At 36.9% G+C, this 25,272-nt stretch overlaps 1 protein-coding gene across 1 annotated transcript in view; it reads left to right on the top strand.

Moving 5' to 3' along the window:
- LRRC72 (leucine rich repeat containing 72) overlaps nt 1-25,272 on the top strand; it is a 41,525-nt gene that overhangs the window by 3,554 nt on the left and 12,699 nt on the right. The window contains 4 exon segments of the mRNA XM_064487792.1: nt 1,990-2,063; nt 5,351-5,420; nt 21,009-21,090; nt 22,170-22,280. Coding sequence (XP_064343862.1) covers nt 1,990-2,063; nt 5,351-5,420; nt 21,009-21,090; nt 22,170-22,280 — 337 coding nt within the window.

The following is a 25,272-nucleotide window of genomic DNA, read 5'->3' as shown; positions in this document are numbered from 1 at the left end:
CTTTCTTGTTGCCAGACCTGTATGAAATTTTTGGTTGGAAGAAAACACCATGATAAAAAGCTGTGTAAATAAATAATTACATCAGTGATTTATGTATTACAATAATAGTTTCAATTTCCCTTTTAACTTCTTCATTTTCAAAATTTGCTTTAAATCCCCTAAAAATATTTATTCAATCATGGCTAAAATTTTCAAAATGTGTCCTTTCTGTTTACCTAATTAATCTGTGCTTATCATTAAATATTCATACATTATTAAAAATGGATTACTTAGAAAGTGACAGTCCCTCATGATCTCAAGTGATAACTTTTATTAAGAATTTGGAGTGTGTGCATTTTGTGTGCGTATAGATGTCACCGGTGACAAAAACATTGTTATACTTATGCATATTATGCTGCCAATGACATTTTTACTTAGAAATGTGTTTTGGATCTCTTTGTAGGTCTAGATAATCATCTCTATATTTTTAAGCTACTGCACAGTGTTCTATTGTGAAGTTACATCTTCATTTAACCCATATTCCAATTAATGGGCTTATTTCGCCACTACAGACAATGTATGTATGAAATAAGCAATGATAGTCTCATTTTGCATGTGTGTGTATGTACTGGTGTATTTCTGAGTGCTAGGTGTGGAATTGTAGGATCAGTTAAAAGCAAGTTTGTAATTTTAATAGATAGCTGCAAATTTTTAATTCTACTTTGGCTGGACTTTAGCATTCCTAACACTTTGGCAAAGTTGAGATTGACTGTGTATAGTAGAAGCGGATAGTTTAGATGTTAAAATATTTAGATGTGAATACCTAAGACTGATCGAATGGGTTTTTCCAAGTCCTGATTCATCTTGCTTATCAGGGTCACAGAAGACCCTGATGGAAATGCCTACACTTGAGTCAATAAATTCTGCAAGATTCAGCTTGTAAAATAGGATAACGAAGTTTGGGATATAAATTAGCAGCTGCTCTCCATCCTTGGGATATCTGTCTTCCTCACTTCTTTAGATATTTGTTCATCCCATTAAATCTAACTCTTCTTAAAGTCCTCCTCTAAATAACAAAATCATTGTCAAAACTTCATAAATCACTGACATTCCAACCTCACCACCCACAACAAATCCCAGCTGAAATTTGGTGATTGTTTTGACTCTGATAAGTACAGTGTTTGTCAGAATCCAGAAGCGCAGTGATTATACTTCCCACTTTTGTTGTGTCTTGTTAGCTTTACTCCTCCATTGACAAATTATAGATGAGCTTTAATTTTTACGTAACATCTTAGGCCAGGTGGCCTATAAATGCTAGTTTGTGATTTAGTAAAGGACCTTAAGAAGAAAAAGCAAAGCACCTGAAAAGCTGTTGTTGGATATATATTTTCAAAACAAATCCCTTGGGGATAAAAATTGCTTCTTCTCCACCCCAAATTCCCATGGTGCAAGTATGTTAGTAACTCTTGAAAAACAAAGACGCTATTCCTTTGCAGAGAAAAAGAAAGATGTTTATTCACTCATCCATTCATTTGTCTGACAACATTTATTGAGAACTTACAGGGAGGGTGCCACCCCCTGTATGATAATGTATATTATGTTCTACCTCCTACACCTCCAACCGTGAATGTCTTCTGTGAATATGAAAACCTACCAAATATCAATTCCTCATGTTGGAAGGAATGTTTACAAATATTTAAAGGCTAAATTACTCTTCCTTATAGAGAATCAAAAACTTGTTTTTGGTGTACATGTACACATACATATTTTTTTCTCTTGATTAAAAATTATTTTGCACATCTGTGCCCAGGATGAAGGGTAATGAAATTCAACCACGAAAATGATTAAGTAATGTATAATTGCAGTGTTGGAATTTATCAATGTAGAGTAGTTACCTCCATATTCACCTTTCTTTTGATCTCCTTGTAGACGTTATTGTTATTGACTGCAAATGTCTCAGTATTTTTGCTCAATGGAATGTGGCTTGACAGATTAATTATATGTTATCAGGCAGTTGAAGATCAGTTAAAGATATGTGGCCACAAGAGGGATGCTGATGTCTTTGAGCTGTTTCTTTCTCAAAAGTAAGTGTACTTTATGTAAGAAATGGAAGAACATCATTCAGTAATATTCCATAGATTCAGATGTTCCTTACACTTTTTCCCCTCCTCTGTGGATAGGCAAGTAGCACATACTGTAATTACTTTAGATGCTTGTTAGTGTCCACGGTCTCTATTGGAGAAACAAGGTATTGAACTGGACAAAAACTAAAGACTATGGAGTCTGGTTGAGTTTGAATCCCAGCTCTGTCTCTTCCATCTGGGTGATCTTGGGCATGTCATAAACCTCCCTTTTAGGGTTGTCAGGTTTAGCCAATAAAAATACACAGCATCCAGTTACATGTGAATTTCAGAGGAACAAATGAATATAACTTTTTTTTAGTATAAGTATGTCCCACTACACATTGGGACATTTGCTGTTTCTCTGAAATTCATATATAACTGGATATCTTGTATTTTATCTGCCTATTGCCTGCATATAATAATACGACCTGCTTCACAGGGTTGTGGTAAAGATTAGGTGAGTTAGAAGAAGGTAGAGAAGGACCTGGTACACAGTAAACACTCAATTAGCATTAGTACAATTAATATTATTACTATTATTAAAGAATAATGACTCATAATACCACTGTAGTATAAAATAACCCCCATTATACTGTAACTCCTACTAACAACCTTTATCCTAATTTTACTGGTAAGTAGGAAAATCTCTCCATACATATCAACTTCCTCTGATCCCACTCCAGCTCCCCAGGGTGGCAGACAGTAGAGTGGGTTCTGCAGAGCAGTGCCTGAGGTAGAGCCCCGGTGGAAGAGGAACAGGAAGTTACGGATGGGACTGGACACTGACAGCCCAGGCTTTACTAGCCAAAAAGCGACACCTGGGCAGCCACCGTTAGCATTTTCATGACAGCGACCCTATTCCTACTCTTCTCTTTCCTTCTTCGTACTTCTTAATCATTTAAAATTACATGTATTGTTTTTAAATAGACTTAACATATTTCTACTCATGTGTAATATTTGGAACTCAGCTACTCTTTAGAGAAAATGTTCTACTTTATCGATGTAGTTAATCACTTTATCTCTGGTGATCTGAGGAAATCCTTTATTAACAAACCTATTTCTTTTGTTACGTATTAATATTTCTAGTTTACTAGTACAGAGAATAATACGTATCTTTGTAATAGCCCTGAATCTCTTGCTATAAATAGCTGACCAATTTAAGATTCTTAAAAATACATATTTTAGAATGGAACAAGTATGGTAGGTATTCTGACAAACTTAAGGTCATGCTTTGAAACTTTCTATAGATCAGTTAGTTTTACAATAGGTATTTTATGTTGTCAAAAGATTGCCTCTCTAAGCCTTCCATGATTTTAACAACTGTACACTATTGATCACTGGGATAAGTAGATAACAGTAATAAAAGCTTTAAAACACTAGAAAAAAATTAGAAATATTGATCTTCTGACAGTGGATAATTAGCAGTCTTCTCAACTAAAGGACAATACATTTTATATCCTAAGAATACTGTTATCATTTAATCCATCTAGGTGTAAAAAATGTTTCACAGTTCAGATACCAGTAAATTGGGTAGAGTGGATTATTTGCCTAAGTCTCCGTTGCCCTTGGAAAATGAAAAGCATCTTACTAATGTTTCCCTTGAGAAATCATGGAGCAAATATACTGTAACAACAATGTTGACATGTCAGCAGGAGTCACTGCCATCAATAGTAGTACAATTTCCTATCATTGTCTTCCATTGGCCTTAAAATGTAACAGCCCATTATTGATTTAGAACAAGTGCATATACAGAATCAACCCTTCTGACTTTATAAATTCCCTTTAAAAGTGAGTCACTTTATTAAATTAACTAGTAGCTGAAAATTCAGCATCAGTACTATTAAAATACAAGAAAATTACAAGTACAAGTACAAGAAAACTAATGACAGTCATTTGACACTGTTGATATTTTAAAACATTAACCTATTAAAGTAACTTTCCTGGGAATCCTTGGAGAAATACTCTAAGTGCGGCTTGAACTTCTCTGCTACCATATAATGATTGCTTTATTTTTTCATGGGAAGAGATGAAGCTAACATACTCTTATTATTGCCCAATGCAACAGTTTGTGTGTCAGGGTCCAATGCTTCTTCCCAGAAATAAGCGACACATCAACAGTGAATGAAGAGACTGCATTGTGTGTGTGTAAATCTATTACAAGTTGCTTTGAAGGAGCCTGGAATATTTTGTTGTGCTAAGAAAGTACTCAAGATTAATGGTGCATGTCAAATGGACAAGATGATCTGCCTGAAAGTCTTTTGTTTGGGATAATTTGAGAATTAAAAAAAAAAAAGAGTAAGGAAAGATTGAGAAAAAACTCTACAAACCTGAGGAGGATGGAGAAGAGAGGGAATGAGAGGAAGAAAGGGAAGGGGCAGATCTTCTTTGCAGAATACCAGCTAATAAGTGTAAAAAGAGTGAAAGCAGTAGAAAAATTACCACTCTCTAAGCCCAGATCTACTGATTCAGGTAATGAGTGTGCTCTATGTTTGATATACACAGACATATATGTGACATATATGTATGTATATCCCACTGGGCTCACAGTTTCTGCCCTGAGAAAAAAAGACTCCATCTCACAGCAGTCAAAGGGTCATCTCTCTGCTGAGTCTGTGCGCTCTTTGCTGCAATTCCCCCTCCACACCTCGTGCCTGTTCCCTTGCTGAGTGCATTGCATCAGCAAGACTGAGGACCACTTGGACAGCTAGAGTCCTGCACAGTTCAAGAAGGTTGGCTAATATTTTGACCCGATACTTAGTAAACAATAAAAAGAAAAAAAAGCTTTACCCAGTCTCTGTCTCTGGATGAAATTGCCATGTCTTAAATCTAGTTTGGGCAAGATCTGGACAACCCCCAAGTAAGTTCCCTGCAGACATTATTTCTCACGTTCATCTGTAAGTCTGACATCTTCTGCATTCACCTTTTTCCTCTGCCCTCTCTTCAGTAAAATCTTTTTCTAATTGAGTTTCCAATAAATTCAGTCATTATGACGTACACATTGCTACTAATGTGATAAATCTCTCTCCTTTTAGTATCTGCTTTAACTGGCTGTCGAAATCTTAGCTCAAGTGAGTGAAGTTTTGAAGATGGAATTTAGGAAGTTAGCACATTAAGTGTGCCAACAGTTTTGAAAGAACAGAGGAAGCTCTTTTCAGTTCCTCGAAATTCATGCTGTGTAAGCCACTTCACCTGTGAACGAATGAATGAATGAATTGTTGCTAATGTTCACTTTTTGTTTTCCTTTCCAGGGAACTGACAGAGGTCACTGATCTTTCTAGGTTTAAAAAATTAAAATACTTATGGCTGCATCATAACAAGGTAGTATGGCTTTATACTTAAAATTCTATCTTAATTTCGTGCTTTTAATAGAGCTAATCATTAACAGTTTTAATATTTTATACTCCTAGTCTTACTTTAGGTAAGAAACTTGATATACATGTTGAATAGCATGATTTGTGAGTCATTATCAGACTGGAACTCAGTGGAGGCTGTTCCTTCCCAGGCTCCTGGAATTAAATGTGGGCAGTCTCGTGACTTTTCTTACCACTCTTATGTAATTCAAAAGCTTACAGTCCATGTTGAGTCATAGTTATCGTCTCACCAGAAATCAGAATGGGGAGGTGAAAACATTAATCAACTTTCCAACTTCATTCCTAAACGGGACATCCCTCTGCCTCCCCTCCCTTACACAGACAGCCAGGGCTGCCTGCAGATGGCCACCTTTCTTCTTTACTGGTGAGGAAAGTGTGGTTGGTTGTTTTTCCTTCCCTCTCACCTCCACCTCAGCCTTCTCCAGGGTTGGTATGGAGTGGGGAGCTGTGGAGGCAGAGGAGAGGCAGAGGAAAGGCAAAGGAAAAACAAAGTTCTTATTTGATTTACACCCTCTGGTACTAACATGTCCAAAGTTGCTTTTTTTCTCTTAATGAGAAATTAAGAAGTCCTCTGCTAAGTTTCTCCAACTCTAGTTCCTCTGATGGCCACTCCTGACCTCCCTCCACCTTGTATTCCAGTGGTGCTTAAAACTGAGTGTTTCCTGGACTTGGCAAACTGCCCGTCTGGGCAGGATCCCTTATGAAGTGCCCTAGATCAACATTCTTCCAGTGGTCCTGCATGCTCCTCCCAGGACTCACACACCTTTGTTCTGCTGTCAGATGGGTTGATTCTTCATGATTCTTCAGGAAGTGCCAGGCATTAAGCCACCATGTCCCCAACTGCAGGGAACACTCCTCAAGGTCACTGAGTGTTGCCCTTTAAGCTTCTCTTAGAGGCTAGGGTTTAGTTGACACTAAACCCTCCCACTGCCTCCTCCATTGTGGGAGCCTGAGTGGAGCTCCAAGCACTCTCCACGCCAAAGAGCAGCACTGAACTAAAATTCAAACTGAAACAATCACTATGGTTAACTCATCAGTCATTTCCAGCTTTCTAAAATTTGACTTTCCAACAGCTTGTATTTTGTTCATTATAAGTCTATGATCCAAACTTGGCATTTTGAATTTAAACTTTCAAAACACCAGCTGATTAAAAACAATAATAAGAGTTTTCAGTAGTAGTTTGCTTGTCAAGCAATAGTCCAACTCACAGCACTGTATCCTTAAGCAGCCATGTTTATGAAAGTATTTCTATACTATATTGCATTTTTAGTCTTCTTTTAAACCAGCTAAGTGGAAAACAGAAAATGAAGGTGTTTCTAGTATTAAGTGCAAGCATACGTTTCATAAGCTTGAAATAATTTCTAGGAGAATAAACACAAATGCCTTCGAGGCCTGGGCAGCTAACAACTGAAATGGAAAGTGCACACACTCCTTAAGGGCATGCTAGTTCAAAACTCTTTTAAACTTTTTGCCAAAAATTATCCTGGGTCAGTGTATGACCTCTGGTTAGGAAAAGATGGAACTCATCAAGAATGGTACAGTGACTAATCTTTGTTTTTCACGTGTGTTCCTGGTGCTGTTTAATGTTCAGTTTTGAAGGAAAGAACATGTACAAATGTTGGCAATATGTCTAAAGGGAGAAGTATAATTAGGGATTTGTAATTGTTTTGGCTTTCGTGTAGTGGACACTGTCCCACTTCCAATCAGTCATTGAAATTTCACATAGCTTACAGATATGTTATGTGCATAGGAAGGGATTGCATTCTCTGTCAACTATTTTTTGTTTTTGTTTTGTTTTATGTTTTTGTTTTTGTTTTGGGTTGATGGGGAAGGGATGCAACAGGGGGCTAATTTCTCTTCTTGTGTTTGGTTATTTATGTTCCACAAACTATATTCTTTTCAAAATCACGGTCACTTTGTCTGTTCATATATTCAATCAATAACTTTGTTGAGGTGCATGTACTGATGATTATTTGTTGTCCACTCATTGCCCATTCTCTTCTTTTGCCTGTACAGCAGAATCTGGGTTTAGTTTTCGTACATACTTCTCCGTTTTACTCAGGTAGATGGCCCCATTCCCATTTTCAAGGGGTGGATTCTGAATTGTGTAAACCAATCAGGATAGTCCCATCCTCCTTGTGAGTGGTCAGTGAATGCACACATAATCCAACTGTGATAATAGAGACATTGGAGACATCTACTGGGAAACTTCTGTGATGGGTGTTCTTATTTCCAAAAGAGAGTGCTAGAAGAGAGATCCCTTGTTCCCTCTGGATGTTTTCTTGCCTGGCTAGTAAGCCAGGAATCATCCTACCAACTTGCGGACATAAACAACATTTCAAGAAAAGGAGAGTTCAGAGAATCATTGAGATACTAAGACTGAAGCTCTCACAACCTCTGGACTCCTTGATGTGTGAGATAATAAATGTTCTAATTTATGTGGCAGTTTGAGTTGAGCTCAGAAGTTACTTGAAACCAAAAGCATCCTATCTTAATATGGTTTATTCTGTACTTGCATTAGGCTACTGATAGAATACAACAATAAATGTGATGATATTTACTCTAGTGTTAAAAAAAGGAAGGGCAGAGGGAGTGGCTGTGCTCCTGGTGAGGGCATGGTAGTTGCAAACTGCCTGGCATGGAGTGAGAGAGAGCAATGGTTTAGGGAGACAATGAATGGACATAGTTTGGTGTGTTTGGAGTCTAGCATGCTACAAGCATGCACACTTCTCCCTGTTATTATCTAGAGGATTGTAAACTAGAGGATGATAAAACTGGAGCTTCTGGTCTGACTCTGGACGAGCAAATTAAATAAATACAAGTTGTTTTAAGGACCTGCGATGCCCTGGCTTTCCTAGGTTTGCTTGGGCAACCCTGCCTCCTTCATCATGCTCTCTGAGGGCTTGTTTTCTCCTCATATTGCATAGATATTCACTAGTTCTGTGTCGCCTCTCTTTCTGGGTCATCTTTTTCTAATCTCTGCTGATGTAAATAGTGGGAGGCAGCTGCTTTTTGGTGCATATTAACTGAAGCTTTCTAAAGACTCCTTGCCTTGTCTCATCTTCTAGCAAGCCTATCTCGGGGAATTTTAGGTCACGGTTCATCTTTTCCAGCTTTCCTGAGTGTGGGGTCTGCTAAGTCGTGTGATCTAAGTGATTTGCATTTTACACTAAAATTTCAAATGGTATGTATGTATTTGATCTATTGGTGTTTTGACTCATTACCTCAAAAATTTTCTTTTACAATTATTTAAAAATGAGCTCATAATGTTGGTGCCACAATGTTAGTAGCCTTTTATTTCTGGAAGAACTAGCAGTACTTTGGTATATTTCATTTGTCTCAGATTAGAGTGTTTGATGAAAAGCCTGTATATAATGCCTCACCAAGCAACTGTCCAAAATGGAATCTGAGTTTCTGGCATGTAGAAAAAACTGAGTAGTTACAGATTTTACAAATTAAATAAAAATACCTCCTCTGGCAAAATCATTGTTTATAAAACTTTGTGATCTAAAAATTAATTGAAATGCTTATTTATGTAACATTTTCCACACCAAAAGAAGCAAGATCACTTTAAGAAAGATTGTGGGCTCATTTTTCTATGCTATTAAGATATGTTACTGTTTCCCTTCTCCCAAAATTCAGTACATATTGAGATTCAGGTAAATAGCACAAATTTATATATTTTAGGAAGGACTTTTGTTATACAAAATTAGCAAATCACAATTTGAATTTTGAAATAATTATTTTTAATGTGCTGTTTTAAATATTTGTAAAGAACTCTTTGAATGGCAGTACCTTTTTTAGGTAGCTTTACAATATGCTTTGTGTCATGGAATCTTAGTTGGTCAATCATGTTTGGAGATTATATATATATATGTATGTATACCTATATACACATAATACATACACACACACTTTTTTATATATATAAACTTTTTTTATTGAGTTATAGTCATTTTACAATGTTGTGTCAAATTCCAATGTAGAGCACAATTTTTCAGTTACACGTGAACATACATACGTTCATTGTCACATTCTCTTTCGCTGTGAACAGCTATAAGATCCTGTATATATTTCCCTGTGCTACACAGTACAATCTTGTTTATCTATTCTACATTTTTAAATCCCAGTCCCTTCCCACCCACCGTCCCCCTGGCAACCACAAGTTTGTATTCTATGTCTATGAGTCTGTTTCTGTTTTGTATTTCTTTTTTTTTTTTTTTTTTTTTTTTAGATTCTGCATATGAGCGATCTCGTATGGTATTTTTCTTTCTCTTTCTGGCTTACTTCACTTAGAATGACATTCTCCAGGAGCATCCATGTTGCTGCAAATGGCGTTATGTTGTTGGTTTTTATGGCTGAATAGTATTCCATTGTATAAATATACCAAATCTTCTTTATCCAGTCAGCTATTGATGGACATTTAGGCTGTTTCCATGTCTTGGCTATTTTAAATAGTGCTGCTATGAACATTGGGGTGCAGGTGTCATTCTGAAGTAGGGTTCCTTCTAGATATATGCCCAGGAGTGGGATTCCTGGGTCATATGGTAAGTCTATTCCCAGTCTTTTGAGGAATCTGCATACTGTTTTCCACAGTGGCTGCACCAAACTGCATTCCCACCAGCAGTGTAGGAGGGTACCCTTTTCTCCACAGCCACTCGAGCATTTGTCATTTGTGGACTTTTGAATGATGGCCATTCTGACTGGTGTGAGGTGATACCTCATCATAGTTTTGATTTGTATTTCTCTGATAATTAGTGATATTGAGCATTTTTTCATGTGCCTATTGATCATTTGTATTTCTTCCTTGGAGAATTGCTTGTTTACGTCTTCTGCCCATTTTTGGATTGTGTTGTTTGTTTTTTTTCTTATTAAGTCGTATGAGTTGCTTATATATTCTGGAGATCAAGCCTTTGTGAGTTTCATTTGCAAAAATTTTCTCCCATTCCGTAGGTTGTCTTTTTGTTTTACTTATGGTTTCCTTTGCTGTGCAGAAACTTGTAATTTTCATTAGGTCCCATTTGTTTATTCTTGCTTTTATTTCTATTGCTTGGGTAGACTGTTCTAGGAGAACATTTTTGAGATGTATGTCAGATAATGTTTTGCCTTTATTTTCTTCTAGGAGGTTTATTGTATCTTGTCTTATGTTTAAGTCTTTGATCCATTTTGAGTTTATTTTTGTGTATGGTGTAAGGGAGTGTTCTAGCTTCATTGCTTTACATGCTGCTGTCCAGTTTTCCCAACACCATTTGCTGAAGAGACTGTCTTTATTCCATTGTATATTCTTGCCTCCTTTGTCGAAGATTAGTTGACCAAAAGTTTGTAGGTTCATTTCTGGGCTCTCTGTTCTGTTCCATTGGTCTATATGTCTGTTTTTGTACCAATGCCATGCTGTCTTGATGACTGTAGCTCTATAGTATTGTCTGAAGTCTGAGAGAGTTATTCCTCCAGCCTCTGTCTTTTTCTTCAGTAATGCTTTGGCAATTCTAGGTCTTTTGTGGATCCATATAAATTTTATTATGATTTGTTCTGGTTCTGTGAAATATGTCCTGGGTAATTTGATAGGGATTGCATTAAATCTGTAGATTGCTTTGGGCAGTATGACCATTTTAACAATATTGATTCTTCCAATCCAGGAGCATGGGATATCTTTCCATTTTTTTAAGTCTTCTTTAATTTCCTTCATCAGTGTTTTATAGTTTTCCATGTATAAGTCTTTCACCTCCTTGGTTAGATTTACTCTGAGGTATTTTATTACTTTGGGTGCTATTTTAAAGGAGATTGTTTCTTTACTTTTTTTTTTCTGTTGATTCATCATTAGTGTAAAGAAATACAACTGATTTTTGAATGTTAATCTTGTAACCTGCTACTTTGCTGAATTCTTCGATTATTTCTAGTAGTTTTTGTGTGGACCTTTTAGGGTTTTCTATATATAGTATCATGTCATCTGCATATAGTGACACTTTTACCTCTTCTTTTCCAATTTGGATCCTTTTTATTTCTCTCTCTTGCCTGATTGCTGTGGCTAGGACTTCCAAGACTATGTTGAGTAAGAGTGGTGATAGTGGGCAGCCTTGTTTTGTCCCAAATTTTAGTGGGAAGCTTTTGAGTTTTTCACTGTTGAGTACTATGCTGGCTGTAGGCACACACACTCTTTTAAACATACCATGCTTTCTCCAGAAAACGATTTAGAGCAGCACAAACTCTGTGGTAGGGCATAAGAGCTATGAAAATATAAAATGAACTAGCACGCATTCCATATAATTTGGGTCTTTATGTGTTTCTCTCACCTCAGGGTAATAATTAATCCCTTGTGTCAACTTTGTTGAAAGAATTATACTTTGTCAAATACTTAAAACCTCCTCAAAAAAGTAAATCAACATAAATAACCTAAATAAGACTTTGCTGCATGGTTGTGAAATTCACAGATATGTGCACTGTATATCTAGTTATGATTTAAGATGATTCAACCAAGAAATGTAATTTATTTTTGGGAAAAAGCGTATATGAAAACCTCAAGAAGATGGAATAAAGAGGGGAAAATATAAGAATGAAAGCCTGTTTATACTGTATAACAAAGTTATTTCTGAATATTTTTAAAGTGTATATTTTATTTCCAAGTGTTGTACATATTTTAATCTAAGATACAAATGAATGCATTGTTTTCATTTATTGAACAGGAACACCATAAAAACGAACTTAGGAATCCTGGGAATATATTGAAATTTTTCCTTCTTTTTTTCTCCTATGTAATTCAGTGTATATTATTAAAATTCTCCCCAACTAATACTTAGAGTTTTATGTAAATGTAGAGAATATTGTGATTTCAACATTCAAACATGAAATAATATGCTCTTTTAAATAACACATAATTATATAATTTTTCAGTACTTCAAATGTCATTTAGTTCCTAGGGTCTTTTCCCCCAGGTACTTGGTACTACTGACTTTTTGAACTAAGTAATTCTTGATCGTGGGGCTGTCCTGTGCATTTTGGGATGTTTCACAGCATCCACGGCCTCTACCCAGGAGATATTTCCCCAGAATTAACAATGAAAAATATTTCTAGACATTGTCAAATGCTCCCGGGGGAACAACTCCACCTCCACTCCCTCACACACACATACACAACTGAGAATTACTCAAGACAGTAAACAAAGTGATCTATGGAAACCTCAGTCAAAACATATCACTCCTCTGAACAAAACTTCCAACGGCCCCGTTATTTTCAGCTGAGCTCTTAGAGTCACCTACAAGGCCCTGCACAAGTAGCCCTCCTGGTTACCTCTCTGGCATTATTACCCACCTTCTCTCCATAATTCACTCTGATCCAGCAGCAACAGGCACCACGTTGTCTCTGGACCTAAGCACTGTCCAGTCCCCAGTGCTCTTCCTATAGATACCCTAGTGGCCCACTCCCTCCCCTTCATCAAGAATTTGTTCAGATATTACCTCCTTTGGAAGCCTACCCTGACCAGCCCATTTAAAATACAACACATCTCCCTGCTGGCCACTTACAGTCTCCATGCTTTATTTTTTCCCATAGCACTTGTCAACTGATACCATAATATGTAACTTACTTATTGTATGTATTGTTTGTTTTCTCTTTCCCCATTAGAATAAAAAAGGGATTTTTGTCTATTTTATTCACAGCTGTACCCCCTGAATTTAGCACAATGCTGGCACATAGCAGCTGCTCAACAAGTATTTGTTGAATGGAAAAATGAGTAAATTTAAATCCTGATACTTTCTCACACATATAATGTTTCCATTTTGTCAGTGAATCACAAATGACATGTAAGTGATTATAAACTATAAGTTTGAGGAGAGCACATTAATAATATTTTGCTTAGTTTGATACTTTTTTGTTCATTCAAAAATGTCACCTTCTGTTTATTTAACATCATAGCCAGGTCTGCCAAGTTGAACCTTTCTTTGCAGAGGTGCTAGTTAAGGCAATCAGAAGTTCACTTAGCAGGAGCGTGCTTTGGCTGAGTTAAGCAGGAAAATAATATATTGAAATGATACTGTGTAAATATCAGGTAGCTTAAGAGTCAAGTCTGGAAAATTCTCAGGATCAAAGAAGCCATGGTCAAAACCACGTCACAGACTGGTTTCCACATACACTGTTGACTTGCCAATCAGCAGCAGAAGCCCAGCCTGTGCTGCTGCTTTCCTTGCCACCAGTACCAGCCCCTGGACACTTCCACCGTCACCACTGCCACCACTGCCACTGCTGTAGAAAACAAATGTTGCTGTCTGCCCCTCTGCCACCACCAGAACTGACACTAAACTGTCTCCACTTCTTTGCAGTACTAGTTCTTGATTTGAAGTTAAGAATGGATGCATCTGATAAGCTTAGCCTAGTCTTGTGTCCACACCCTACCTTCCAGAAAGTCTGAAAAAGCAAATATCTTGCCCAGTGGGGAGTAGGTTCTGTTTCCCACCCAGGATCATTAGATGAAGAATTCCTTTAATTGTAGGGAAGAGGACTTAATGCTGGGTGGCTAAAAAGTAATGACTAGTGTGTCCTATATTTCATTAGATAATGTTTAGAAAGATGAAAGTCCAAAGAATAGCACCAATATCTTCATAAATAATTCCTGGCAGAGTCTGGAACAGAATAGCTGTTTTATAAGTGGATGTTGAACTGAGAGGTCAGGTATAGTTATAATCCTGTCACTAATCAGCTGATAATATTTAGCAAATCACATAATCTGTCTAGAGTTCTGTTTCTTCTTATGTAATGTATGGGGTATTTATTCTTCATAAGTACTTCAAAGGTTGTCATGATGAAGAAATGAGATGGCCTATGTGAAGTACTGATCAAAGAAACTCACCCACAGTAAGCACAGAATGAATATCAAGGGCCTACTCTTTTTCAAAAATAATTTTCAGCAGAGCTGTGTGTATGCCTGCTATAGTGGTTCAAAGAATTAGCTAATTCTGTAAGTTAGCAGCACTTCCCCACACTCTGCCCTCATTTGTCAGACCCCAGATGCAACAACTTCCAGTTCTTTTAAATACTCTTTTGTTGTTTATTAGCATATCTCAAAGTCACATGCTGGTATTGCTGCTGCTTCTTGACTTTTCTCTGTTAGACAATTGCTGTCGAGTTTCCACTAGGATGAGGACTTAATTCTCTGTCTTTCCCGCCCCTATTTCCAAGCTTCCCATACACATGCATACTTTCCATTTCCTGTTCCCCTGATATGGCTCTATCGTAATTTTTGTTAAACCAGCATTCACTGGTTCTGTTATTACGACAATTCATGCTCTTCAGAACTAAACCATTTATTAAGCTCTACTTGTTTTCCCTTTGTTGTATTTCCTCTACTTCCCTGGATTTTATACTTGTTTGATTTTTTTAAGTAACTTTTTGTTAATGGGCTGAAGCGTTTACTTACTGAAATCCATATGTTGAAGCCCTAGCCCCCAGTACCTCAGAATGGGACTGTATTTAGAGACAGGGCCTTCACAGGGACAATGAAGTTAAAATGGGGTCATTAGGGTGGGCCCTAATCCAGTATGACTGGTGTCCTCATAAGAAGAGGAGATGAGGATGGGAGAGAGAGACCACAGAAAGAAAATCAAGTTAAGACACCAGAAGACGGTTATATGCTCGCCAGGGAGAGAGGCCTCAAAATGGAACCAGTCTTGCCAACACCTTGGTCTTGGACTTCTAGCCTCCAGAGACGTGAGGAAATAAGTTTCTATTGTTTAAGCCACCCAGTCTGTGGTATTTGTTATGCAGCCCTAGCAAACTGTCATTTATTCAACCCAAACTCTCTTGTCAGTTGACCAAATCTGTTCAATGTATTCATTCAGTTACCTTCATTTTCTTGCAAAAGTCTGCCCAGAACCTTCTGACTTGTGCCACTCTTCCTGTGTGCCAGCGTGCACAACTGTAACCACCCTTCATCACCATTCTGGGGATTGCCTTGGCCTCTCTCGTTTCTTGTATTGTGTGTCTTTCATTTTTCTCAGGTATGTTCCCCAGTGGCTTCCTGAGAAGGGATTCCATGTGGTAATATTCTTTTTTAAGACTCTGCATACCTGCAGTTGTCTTTATTCAGTGCTCGTATTTGTACCACTGCGTTGGCTCGTTTGGCTGATAGAATTCTAGGTTGGACATAAGGCGTCACTCCACTGTCCTCCAGTTTTCAGTGCAGCTACTGAGGAGTGTGGAGGCATTCTCAGTACTGGTTCCTGATTCTTGAGTGTGGCTTGTGTGTGTGTGCGTGCACATGTTTTCTGTCTGGAGGACAGTGTTCTGACATTTTACAGTGATATGCCTTGGTGTGGGTCTGTTTTCCTTTGGGCCGAGCTTGGGAAATTTTCAATCTAGAAACTCATATCCTGCAGTTTGGGGAATTTTTCTTGAAGTATGTTGCTGATTTCTTTTTCTTCCGTATTCATTATTCTCTCTTTCTGGAACCCCTATGCAAATGTTGAACTACTGAACTGCTCCTCTAATTTTCTCTTATTTTCTCTCTTATTTCCTATTCTTTTCTCATTTTGTTCTACTTTCTGGAAGATTTCTTCAACATTCTCTTCCAAATCTCCTATTATATTTGAAATCTACTTTTATGTTTTAATTAACAAGGGCTTTGTTTTCCCCCTTTAAATGTTATTATTACATGACCTTTATGTATAATAAGATTATACTATAAAGACCTGGCTACCAGCTTTCTGAGAGCCAAGCTAGGGAAAGAGGGCTGGGAACTCTCAGCATTCCATGTATATACATTCCCTTAATTTTCCAGTTTTTAGTGAGAACCTCTATCTTTACCTCTGTCTAGTGTCTGCTTGTCCAGGAACTCTGTCTTTTATCCCAGCCAGGTGGTAGGAGAGGTCTGGTTGCCACGTGGTTTTACTGGGAACATTCCTGAGAAATAGAATTGCGTCTTAGAAAGCTTTCAATAGTGCTCATTTAATCCCTTCCTCTTTACCCTCACTTCAAGTCGTTGAGCCTTTTTAGAATGTTGTGGTATAAATATAAGATTGTTTTCTGGCTTAGAATTTGGCTTTCTTATTTCTGTTAATTCTATTACCACTTAGACCATATGCTTTCCAGCTTTCAAAACTATTTTGCTATTGTCTAATTTTCTGTTCTCCCTGTCCTTATAAATACATGTCTTTTTAAATAATTCTTTTATTGTCATTTTAGTTAAATTTTTGAATGGGAAAAGTTAGATATGTGTATACAATCTAAACCTTTAACCAGAAGTCATTTTCCTTACCTGCACCATCTCATGTATATAATTCTGAAATTCTCTTCCAAGTCTAGAGTTCTGTGGTCTTGTTTCACAATAATAGAAATGTTTTGAAGTCATTCTTTACATTGTTGGCATTATTTGGGTTTAGTGAGCATAGTTCCTAAAACTGATTTTGCAAACTGGTATCTTAGGAAGTTATTATGCAACATAATTTGAGGGACACTGAGAAGTCTTCTCAGACCACAATATGTATTCAAACTGACCTGAAAGTCAACAGTTAAGAGAATCATTGATCACAGTCCTCTAATGTAAAAGAAATACTCTTGGAATGACTATCATAAGCCTTATCAACAATATAACAGTTCACCTTTATGAACCTGTAGAAATGGGACTCTAGAGCATGTTGAAAGGGCATGAAGTGGCATGTTCAGGGTTAAAAGGACTCAGGCTGAGTTTGGGAATGAGCCTGACTGACAGCTCAGCTTCCTACCCTGAATGGAGTTAAGTGCAGTGGTTCCCAGCAAGGACTACTGGAGCTGGACCAGACCTCAATTCCACTATATACTAGCTGTGTAACCTTGAACAAGTTACTCAACCTCTCTGTGTCTCTGTTTCATTGCTTAAAATAGGGTAATTATACATATCTATATGTATATACATTCCAGAAGATGTTAGTACTTTGCCATATATGTATATATTTGGAGATTATTATAGTTCTATTTTTTTCATTTCATGCCAAATATTTTTGGGTGCATTTTAAACATGCTTTTTAGTTATTGCTGGAATACTAGAAAAAATTAATTTATGGAATATTTTCCATTAGTCAGTATTTTCTATTGCTCAAACTACCAATATTTTCCATTACTTGAAAATACATTCAAGTTAATGTTTTCTGGATTGTTTATATAGAAGTTCCTCCAAGTTAATGAACCACATTATGATGAACTATATGCCAACTTTTGATCTGAGAGTCAGGCAGACTTGGGTTTGAATCTTTGCTCCGTTACCTTGAGAAAGTTGTTTAACTTCTCTGAGCCTCAGTTTCCTCTTAGGTATATAAGGGATAAAAGAAATAACATGGGCTATTGTAAGGATCATGTTAGATAATGTTGCTGAAAACATCTAGTTTAGTGCCTGGCTCATAAATAAGCACTTGATAAATATGACTCTCTCCTTGACTCTGAATCAGCAGTTCTCAACTAGGAGTGACTTTGCAACCCCTCCTCACACACACAAGGGGACTATTTGGCACTGTCTGGAGACATTTTTTTATTTTCACAACCAGGGTATATGTGCCACTGGCATCTAATGGATAGGGACTAGGGATGCTGCCAAACATACTACAATCCATAGGGAAGCTCCCCCAATCCCAGCAAAGAATTATCTGGTCTAAAATGTCAATAGTTGTAGAGGTTAAGAAATCCTGCTCCAAAAGAATGCCTCCATAAATTTTTCCCCACTTGTACCTCAGTGGTTACCTGTAAGAGCTTTACCTTAAATGTAAGTGTTCTCAGCTCTATAAGAAATAATAGTGGTTAAATAGTAAATAATAATAGCTATCGTTTATTGAGCACTTGCTACGTGCCAAGCATGAGCTAAGATACATGATTTGTGACATGTCACATTCAATATAAATCCTATGGCAGTTCTTAGACTCAATAGCGCAAATTTTCTAAATGAATAATTATAATAACATTTTACTTTAACAATGACTTGAGTGTCAGAACAATCAGCACATCTTCCAATTCCCATTCCTAGATCTTGGCTTTATCAACTTGCTCCATTGCAGCATTAAGTCCTGTGAATTCTACCTTGGAACTCTCTCTCAGTTTCCTCTACTTCTCTCTTGTCCAACTGGTATTCTACTCTGGGACCCGTATATTCTTCTGAATTAGCATAACACCCTTTTTGTTCATCTCCTGCCATTATACTTACCATCTCTTCTAAACCATACTCTCCCCTGCCATTTTCTTTCTAAAATAAAACTGGGCAATAACATTCCTCTGCACAAAATCCCTAAGGTCTTCATTATCTGGCTTTATCTCTTTCCACTCCATTCCCCCCATTCATTTCATCCCAATAAACAGTGCAGTCTTAAAAATTCCAATAATCATGGTCCAAAGATCTTAATGCTCTTGGAAAAATTGAATTTGTTAATGCATAATGTAAGAGAAATTAAAATCTCAACTAATTAGTAATATTCTGTTAATGTGTGGTCAGGCAGGCAACTGGATAAAAAGAGAGAGAAGAAAAAGTGCTGGTTTGCACTGGTGTTCTCTTTCTATGCTGATGTTAGCTGTGGCTATCATTAGATCAGGGAGTGGTGAGAGGAAGGACGGAAGGCCATGAGTTGCTGTCAGGAAGCCAGCGGGAAGAGCAGAAAGGGATAGTAAGCCAACTGGGACCCAATCCTCACTGCGTTGAATGGCCTCTTCTACCTGGGGAAACACGGGTCTTCTCATGACTTAACAAAAGCTGGGGTGAATTACTGTTGGTTCTCCTGCACAAGTGCCGAATAATTTGGTACAGATGAGTTTGTGAGACAATGAGACGAGTGGCACATGTGCCTTTTACAGCTTCATAATTTGTGACTGTTTCAAATACAAGAAAAAAAATTAAAGAAATTTATTAAAGAAACCTATTTTCAAACTTTGGATACAAATCTAACATAGCTTTTCTGAGATATGAAATGGCATGATTAAAGTTTCCAATAAATCCTCACTAAATCAGATGGGTTGGCATCTGTCTACCTTAATCAATCCATCAAAGGTCGGAACAGTTCTGTTTAACTGATGACAGTAGTTCCTGTGATGAGCTTTAATAAACATGTAAAATTAATTTACAATCATGAGTATATATTTCGGTATATATAAACTAGTAAGCACTTGATCAATAACTATTTCTTGAGATTCTTCTCCCTGCTACATCCTGTATTAAACTGTAAAGTTAGCATTGTTGCATTTAACTTAAGTGCTGCTTTTAAAATGTGCTTGCCCCACCCTATGACTCTACCATGTCTCAGCCTCATAACTCAAACAAATCTGTCAAATTTTATCGAGGCTATTAAGTCAATATCTTTAAAAAATAAATGGGATTCTCCTTGCAGGGTAACAGAAACATTTTTGAATTTAGTTTAGAGTTAAAAGCTCCTATCATGTACATTTGAGGAATTTTCAAGAGTGCTTTTGACTATTTCCGATTCATATACATTGAATTTCTAATCTAATCTTAAAAATGAGATGCAATATCAGCATATTGTTAGGGAAAACGAGAAGTGGGAAGGAAAAGGTACTGAAGAAATATGGTTTCTTCCCTTAAGGAAGACACAAAACTAGTGATCAAGTGATTAACAGCACAAGTCAAAGGATGTGCTGGGGTGAGGTCAAGAAGATGAAGGTTCATGGGGATGGGGGCTGTCAGATAAGACCTTACTTAAAAATGACGAGCTGTAAGGTGACAGGGTTGTGCTGTGCCTTGTCCTCTCCTTGGGGATGGTGGCTGGTTGAGCTGGGTCTGACCTGTGTGTGTGCATATTACAGAGTCCTCAGCTAAACTGAGATCTGTTGACCTGAGGGACAGTGAGCCTGGGAAGAGGAGGTAGTTCACATAATGGGGCATAAAGAAAGAGAATTCAGAATCAGACCATCTTTCAGGAGATCTGACTCAAACTGCTGGAGCAGTTAGAGAAACAAAGAGTGGGTGGTAACTGAGCAAGAGGACAGCAGTGAGATGCAAAGAGATCAAAGAATAGTCTCAACAAATCTCTGGAGCAGTGGAAACTTCCTGTGACAGCCTGCCTGCTCGGGCATGGTCTGATAGGTCTTGTTGGCCTAGGGCAGATCCTTAAGAATAATCAGAAATGTACCAGAAAGAAAAGTCATGCAGGCAAAGAGAAATCATGACTCATACACAGATGCAGAAATGGCTCAGCATTTTCTGAGGAGAGAGCCCTTGGCACATACTAGCCACTTACTAATGTGTGATGGTAAATTAGTGGCTATCTGGAGCCAGATCCAATGAGGCTACACAGAGTGGAACTGTGAGAAACACTGTTAGAGCAAAAGAGCTAGGCCAGATCACAGAGGCTTTGCAAGCCACACAGGAGAGTTTGGTGGGGATGTGGTAAGAGAGGTTCATATTAAGTTGGCTAAAAACACTCTTTTTTATCAGACGTGTCCTCAAAGACAACCCAAATGTAAACTCACAAATAACAACAGCAAATGTTGGATTTCTGTGGTTCTTATTTAATTATTTATGTATAAGTAATTATATATCATTATTGCAGAAAGTATATTATTCTTTAACTCTCATTTTCAGCTCCATGGAATAACATTTCTAACTAGAAACTACTGTCTGACAGAGCTATATCTAAACAACAATGCAATATTTGATATAGAAGGTATGTCTTAAATTTTCTCTTTTGATTTAATTGATTTTTAATTAAATAATAACTTTCAACTATGGCATTGCTAATCACATGCAAAAATCTGTTTTAACATTTTTGTTGAAAATATATGATGCAATCTATTACTTTTAATGTTCTTACGTACATTTCATTTAAGATACACTGCTTGATTATGGTTTTAATTCAGTGTTGTTATGTGTCTTATTAAAGATGTGAAAGAATCTTTTTCTCAACACAGAAGTTTTGCCATTCTATTGCACAGTTGGACTCAAACTAGATATTGTGGAAGCAAATTATAACAATATTTGGGAGTGTTAATAAAAAATAACAGCTTTATAAATAGTCTAATATGTTTTTGCTGGCTATAATTTTTCCCAGACAAATTTCTGTTTCACTCTGCATCACTAAACTGACAATTTTAAGCCAGGTATAAAAGTACATGCATGATATACCATGATCATGAAATAAAAGGTGAATAGTACAAAACATTTTCCTTTAACATCACACATTGTAGGATTGAAATGTCACAAATTTTGAGGTACACTATGATTTCTTGCACCAGGAAGAAAGAAAAACCTTGCCAATTAAACCATGACATTGCTATTGCAAACACATAACCTACTTTCACTTACGTTAAAAATGTGGGAAATATGCAGTTTAGAATCAATAAAATGATAGGACTATTTGGCTTCCTACTGCATAAAGAAAATATTTCGTTGAGCAATTTGGGGAGGGATATTGTCTTGAATAATTATTTCCTTGATTGGCATTATAAGCTAAGCAACACTGGGAAAACAAAACAAAGAAGGATAAGGAAAATGTCCCCTTCAAAATCAAACACACAAAATCATTGCTACAGGGAAAAATAACAGTGGAAAGAAATTGACTCTGTACTCCCAAATCACAATAGATAATTTGAATTCTTATGCTTTGTTGTATCCTTAATGATAATTCATCAAATTATTAATAACAACTCCTCCTTTCACAAGAAGTAATGCGTTCTTTGTTTTTGTTTAGTTAGCATGTTTAATTAGCATTACAAATGTTTAAAATCTTATAAATGTTTTTTGCAGGCCTTCATTATTTGCCTTCATTGCATATACTCCTGCTACACCACAATGAGTTAACAAGCATTGATGCAACAGTGAAGGAATTAAAGGGAATGCTAAACCTGAAGACCCTAAGTATTAATTTGCACTTTTATATGGCTATAAGTTAAAGCAGTGATAACACAGTTATCACAATTCTTTTTATTTTCTGAATTTAAGTTAGATCAATGTTTATAGCTAAACTACTTAGATAATTCTGAAAACAAGACTAGACCTTATTCTTTTTAAAGATACATTTTGAAAGAACAACAGGTAGAAAAGCATTTTTGTGAAATGATGTGGCATGCCAAATGAAAATGATGTAAGGGACAGAAGAGTCGTTACATGTTTAAATCTGTGTTTTTGGTTTTATCTCAAAAGGAAGTTTTAGCACATGCTGTATGATTCCATTTATGTGAAATGTCCGGAATAGGTAGTCTATCAAGATAGCAAAATTGAGAGGTAACAGTTTTTAAATAGATTAATGTTTGCCCAGGGCTGAGGAGATGAGGGGCTGGGGAGTGACAGCTAAAGAATAAGGGGTGTGGGGCTTCTTTTCGAAGTGATGAAAATATTCTAAAATTGACAGTGGTGATGTTTGCACAATTCTATGAATATACTAAAAACCAGGGATTATATACTTAAAATTGGTGAATCATGTGAATTATATTATTAAAGCTGACACCCACCCCCTACCCACAAAAGAGCAAGTTCAAATGCAAGCTTTTCATTGGGTGAACAGCAAACTTCATTCATATATGTACTGGATTACACCCAGCAGGGAGCTGGCCTTAGTATTGGAAGAAAGTGTGAAACGGGTTGGAAAAAATAAATAATACACAGCTTCTACTCTCAATAAGCTTATAGTGTTGAAGGGTAAATAAACCCATACACAATTGCAATTCAGGACAAATGGTTCTAGGTGAACCAATGGAAAAGACACTCAGATCAGTGAGTGAATTTTCAAAGTTGAGTTTGGAGATTTCTTTGTACGATGTCATAAAATAGATTTTTTTTTCCCTATTCATCTTCTATTCATTTCTCAGAATTGCCTGAGACAGTGATTTGAGTATGTGTAAACTGGTGTTGATGGTAGGAGGTTCTGATCAGATAAATACACAGTTACTGAAGTTTTTATACATTTTCAGTGTTAATGAGTTAGATATACTGTATGCATAATTCATATGCTTATAGGTAGATCCTTTAAATCCAACTATTAAAATTACTCCAAGTTCATGGGAATTCATTGCTCATTTTTGAGACTGATAAGGTTTGTGAAGAACTCAGGATTGGCCTGCATATTTGAATTATCTGGCACTTCTGTGCTGAACAAATGCTTCTATGATGAAAAGTCTGGTTATGCTAGATGCTGAACTCTCCCTTACCTCCATTTTTCTGCAAAATGAACTAATAGTTACCTTTCAGAATTGCTTGAAATATTAAGCTAACTTTATAAAACATGTTTTTGAAAAGCATTTCTTCACATTACTGTAACTTTGAAGCAGCAACAACAGCAAAAAAGTTTTATTATAGATTGTGTAAATTAGGTAATAAATTGGAATGCACGTAGTCCAGAAATTCTGCTGCGTGGTAAATAGATTTTTTAAAAACTTAACATTCTAAATAATAATCATTATAATAACAGTGTGTTTGAATGTCTTTTCTATAGAGAAAATGCTTTCTTATATTCTCATTTAAATCTTCCTAGTAATCCAATGATGTGATTAGAATTACTGTTTCTTTAATGGTAGAAATGCAAGGCTCAGGGCTTTAGCCAGACTGACTATTAAGGAATGTTGAAACAAACTCATGCCTTGTTTCTTCTATTTATCATTTATTGGTTCATTCATTCAATAAATATTTATCTTTTATTTATTAATTCAATAAATATTTATCATGCATGTACTAAGTGACACTCTACTACGTGGCGACACGACAGTAAACAAGAAAGCCCCACCTGGACCTTTATGGAGCTTACAGTTTTGTAACTCTCAGCCTAAACATTTATGAGACAGCTGAAGGGGCTTGATGCAAAGCTAATTGGACAGTTTGCTAAACGTAAGAACTGAATAATTTAAGCAAGCTTATTTTAAGTGCAAGATTTGGAGGTTAGTGATCAAAGTTGTCCCATCAGAGTCAACAGGATTATGCCCTAAACAAAGGTGCTCGGACAGGGGCAAGTGAAGTCTGAAATCCGGCCCATGCCCACCTTGTTGGGCGCATGTGTGGGCACAGAATGGTGTCAGCCCTGAAATGGGGTGTGGGAGCGCCTTTTCCAGTTCTCTGGAAGGCTAGTAGGCCAGCCTGGTAGTATAAGGTCCATATCATTGCCTGTCACCACAGACTAAGGGACCTCTACTTAAAATCATACAAAGTGATGTAATTCAAGTTACATAATTGTTTCAACTGAGAATCTTATAGTGGAATCATTATTTAATGGAGAAAATGCTGTGTCCATCTCCCCCTAAAAATCATTTTATGAAAAATATGCATGTTTTGAAACTTCCCCCCACTTTAGTTTAAAGATACTAGTTTTAAAAGTTTGCATTTACTAGCTACTAATTATATTTGTGCAGTAATGTCCTCGGATTAAGTTTCTGTGTGCCTCATTTGCAGTCACAGATTAGACTCAGCTCATTAACTAAAATAAGAAATTCATGTTTTTCCAAGTGTTAAACATTTTGTCTTTTCAAGTCGTTAAACTGTAAGTGCTAAAATATTATTATTATTATTCCACTTCGATTGCAGGTTCTTCAGAGGGTGAGAAAATAGCCTGGGTGCGGGATAAACCCCTAATCCGTTTCAGCATTGCACCCTCCACTGGCATTTATGAGAACTGCCAAGAGATTGCCCAGGAGACACAAGGCTGGGAGCTTCAGGGAGGCCTAAAACCAGCTACAGAGTGTGAGGTCCTGGAAACTGGAATTCCTGACTTTCAGGCTGATTCAGGAGGGACACACCTTTTCCCTCCAGGCAGTCTACCTTTCCACACCCTCCCTTTCCAGCTCCATTTGTCTCTTTCCTTCCCCCCTCCTCTTTCTAGATCGGGATCTCCTTGTGTCAAAGACCCACTTCGTGGCTGATGATT

Source organism: Camelus dromedarius, chromosome 7 (genome assembly GCF_036321535.1).
Source record: "Camelus dromedarius isolate mCamDro1 chromosome 7, mCamDro1.pat, whole genome shotgun sequence".
Lineage (NCBI taxonomy): Eukaryota > Metazoa > Chordata > Mammalia > Artiodactyla > Camelidae > Camelus > Camelus dromedarius.
Note: the sequence above shows the minus strand (reverse complement) of the source record. Positions and strands in the feature narration are given on the sequence as shown.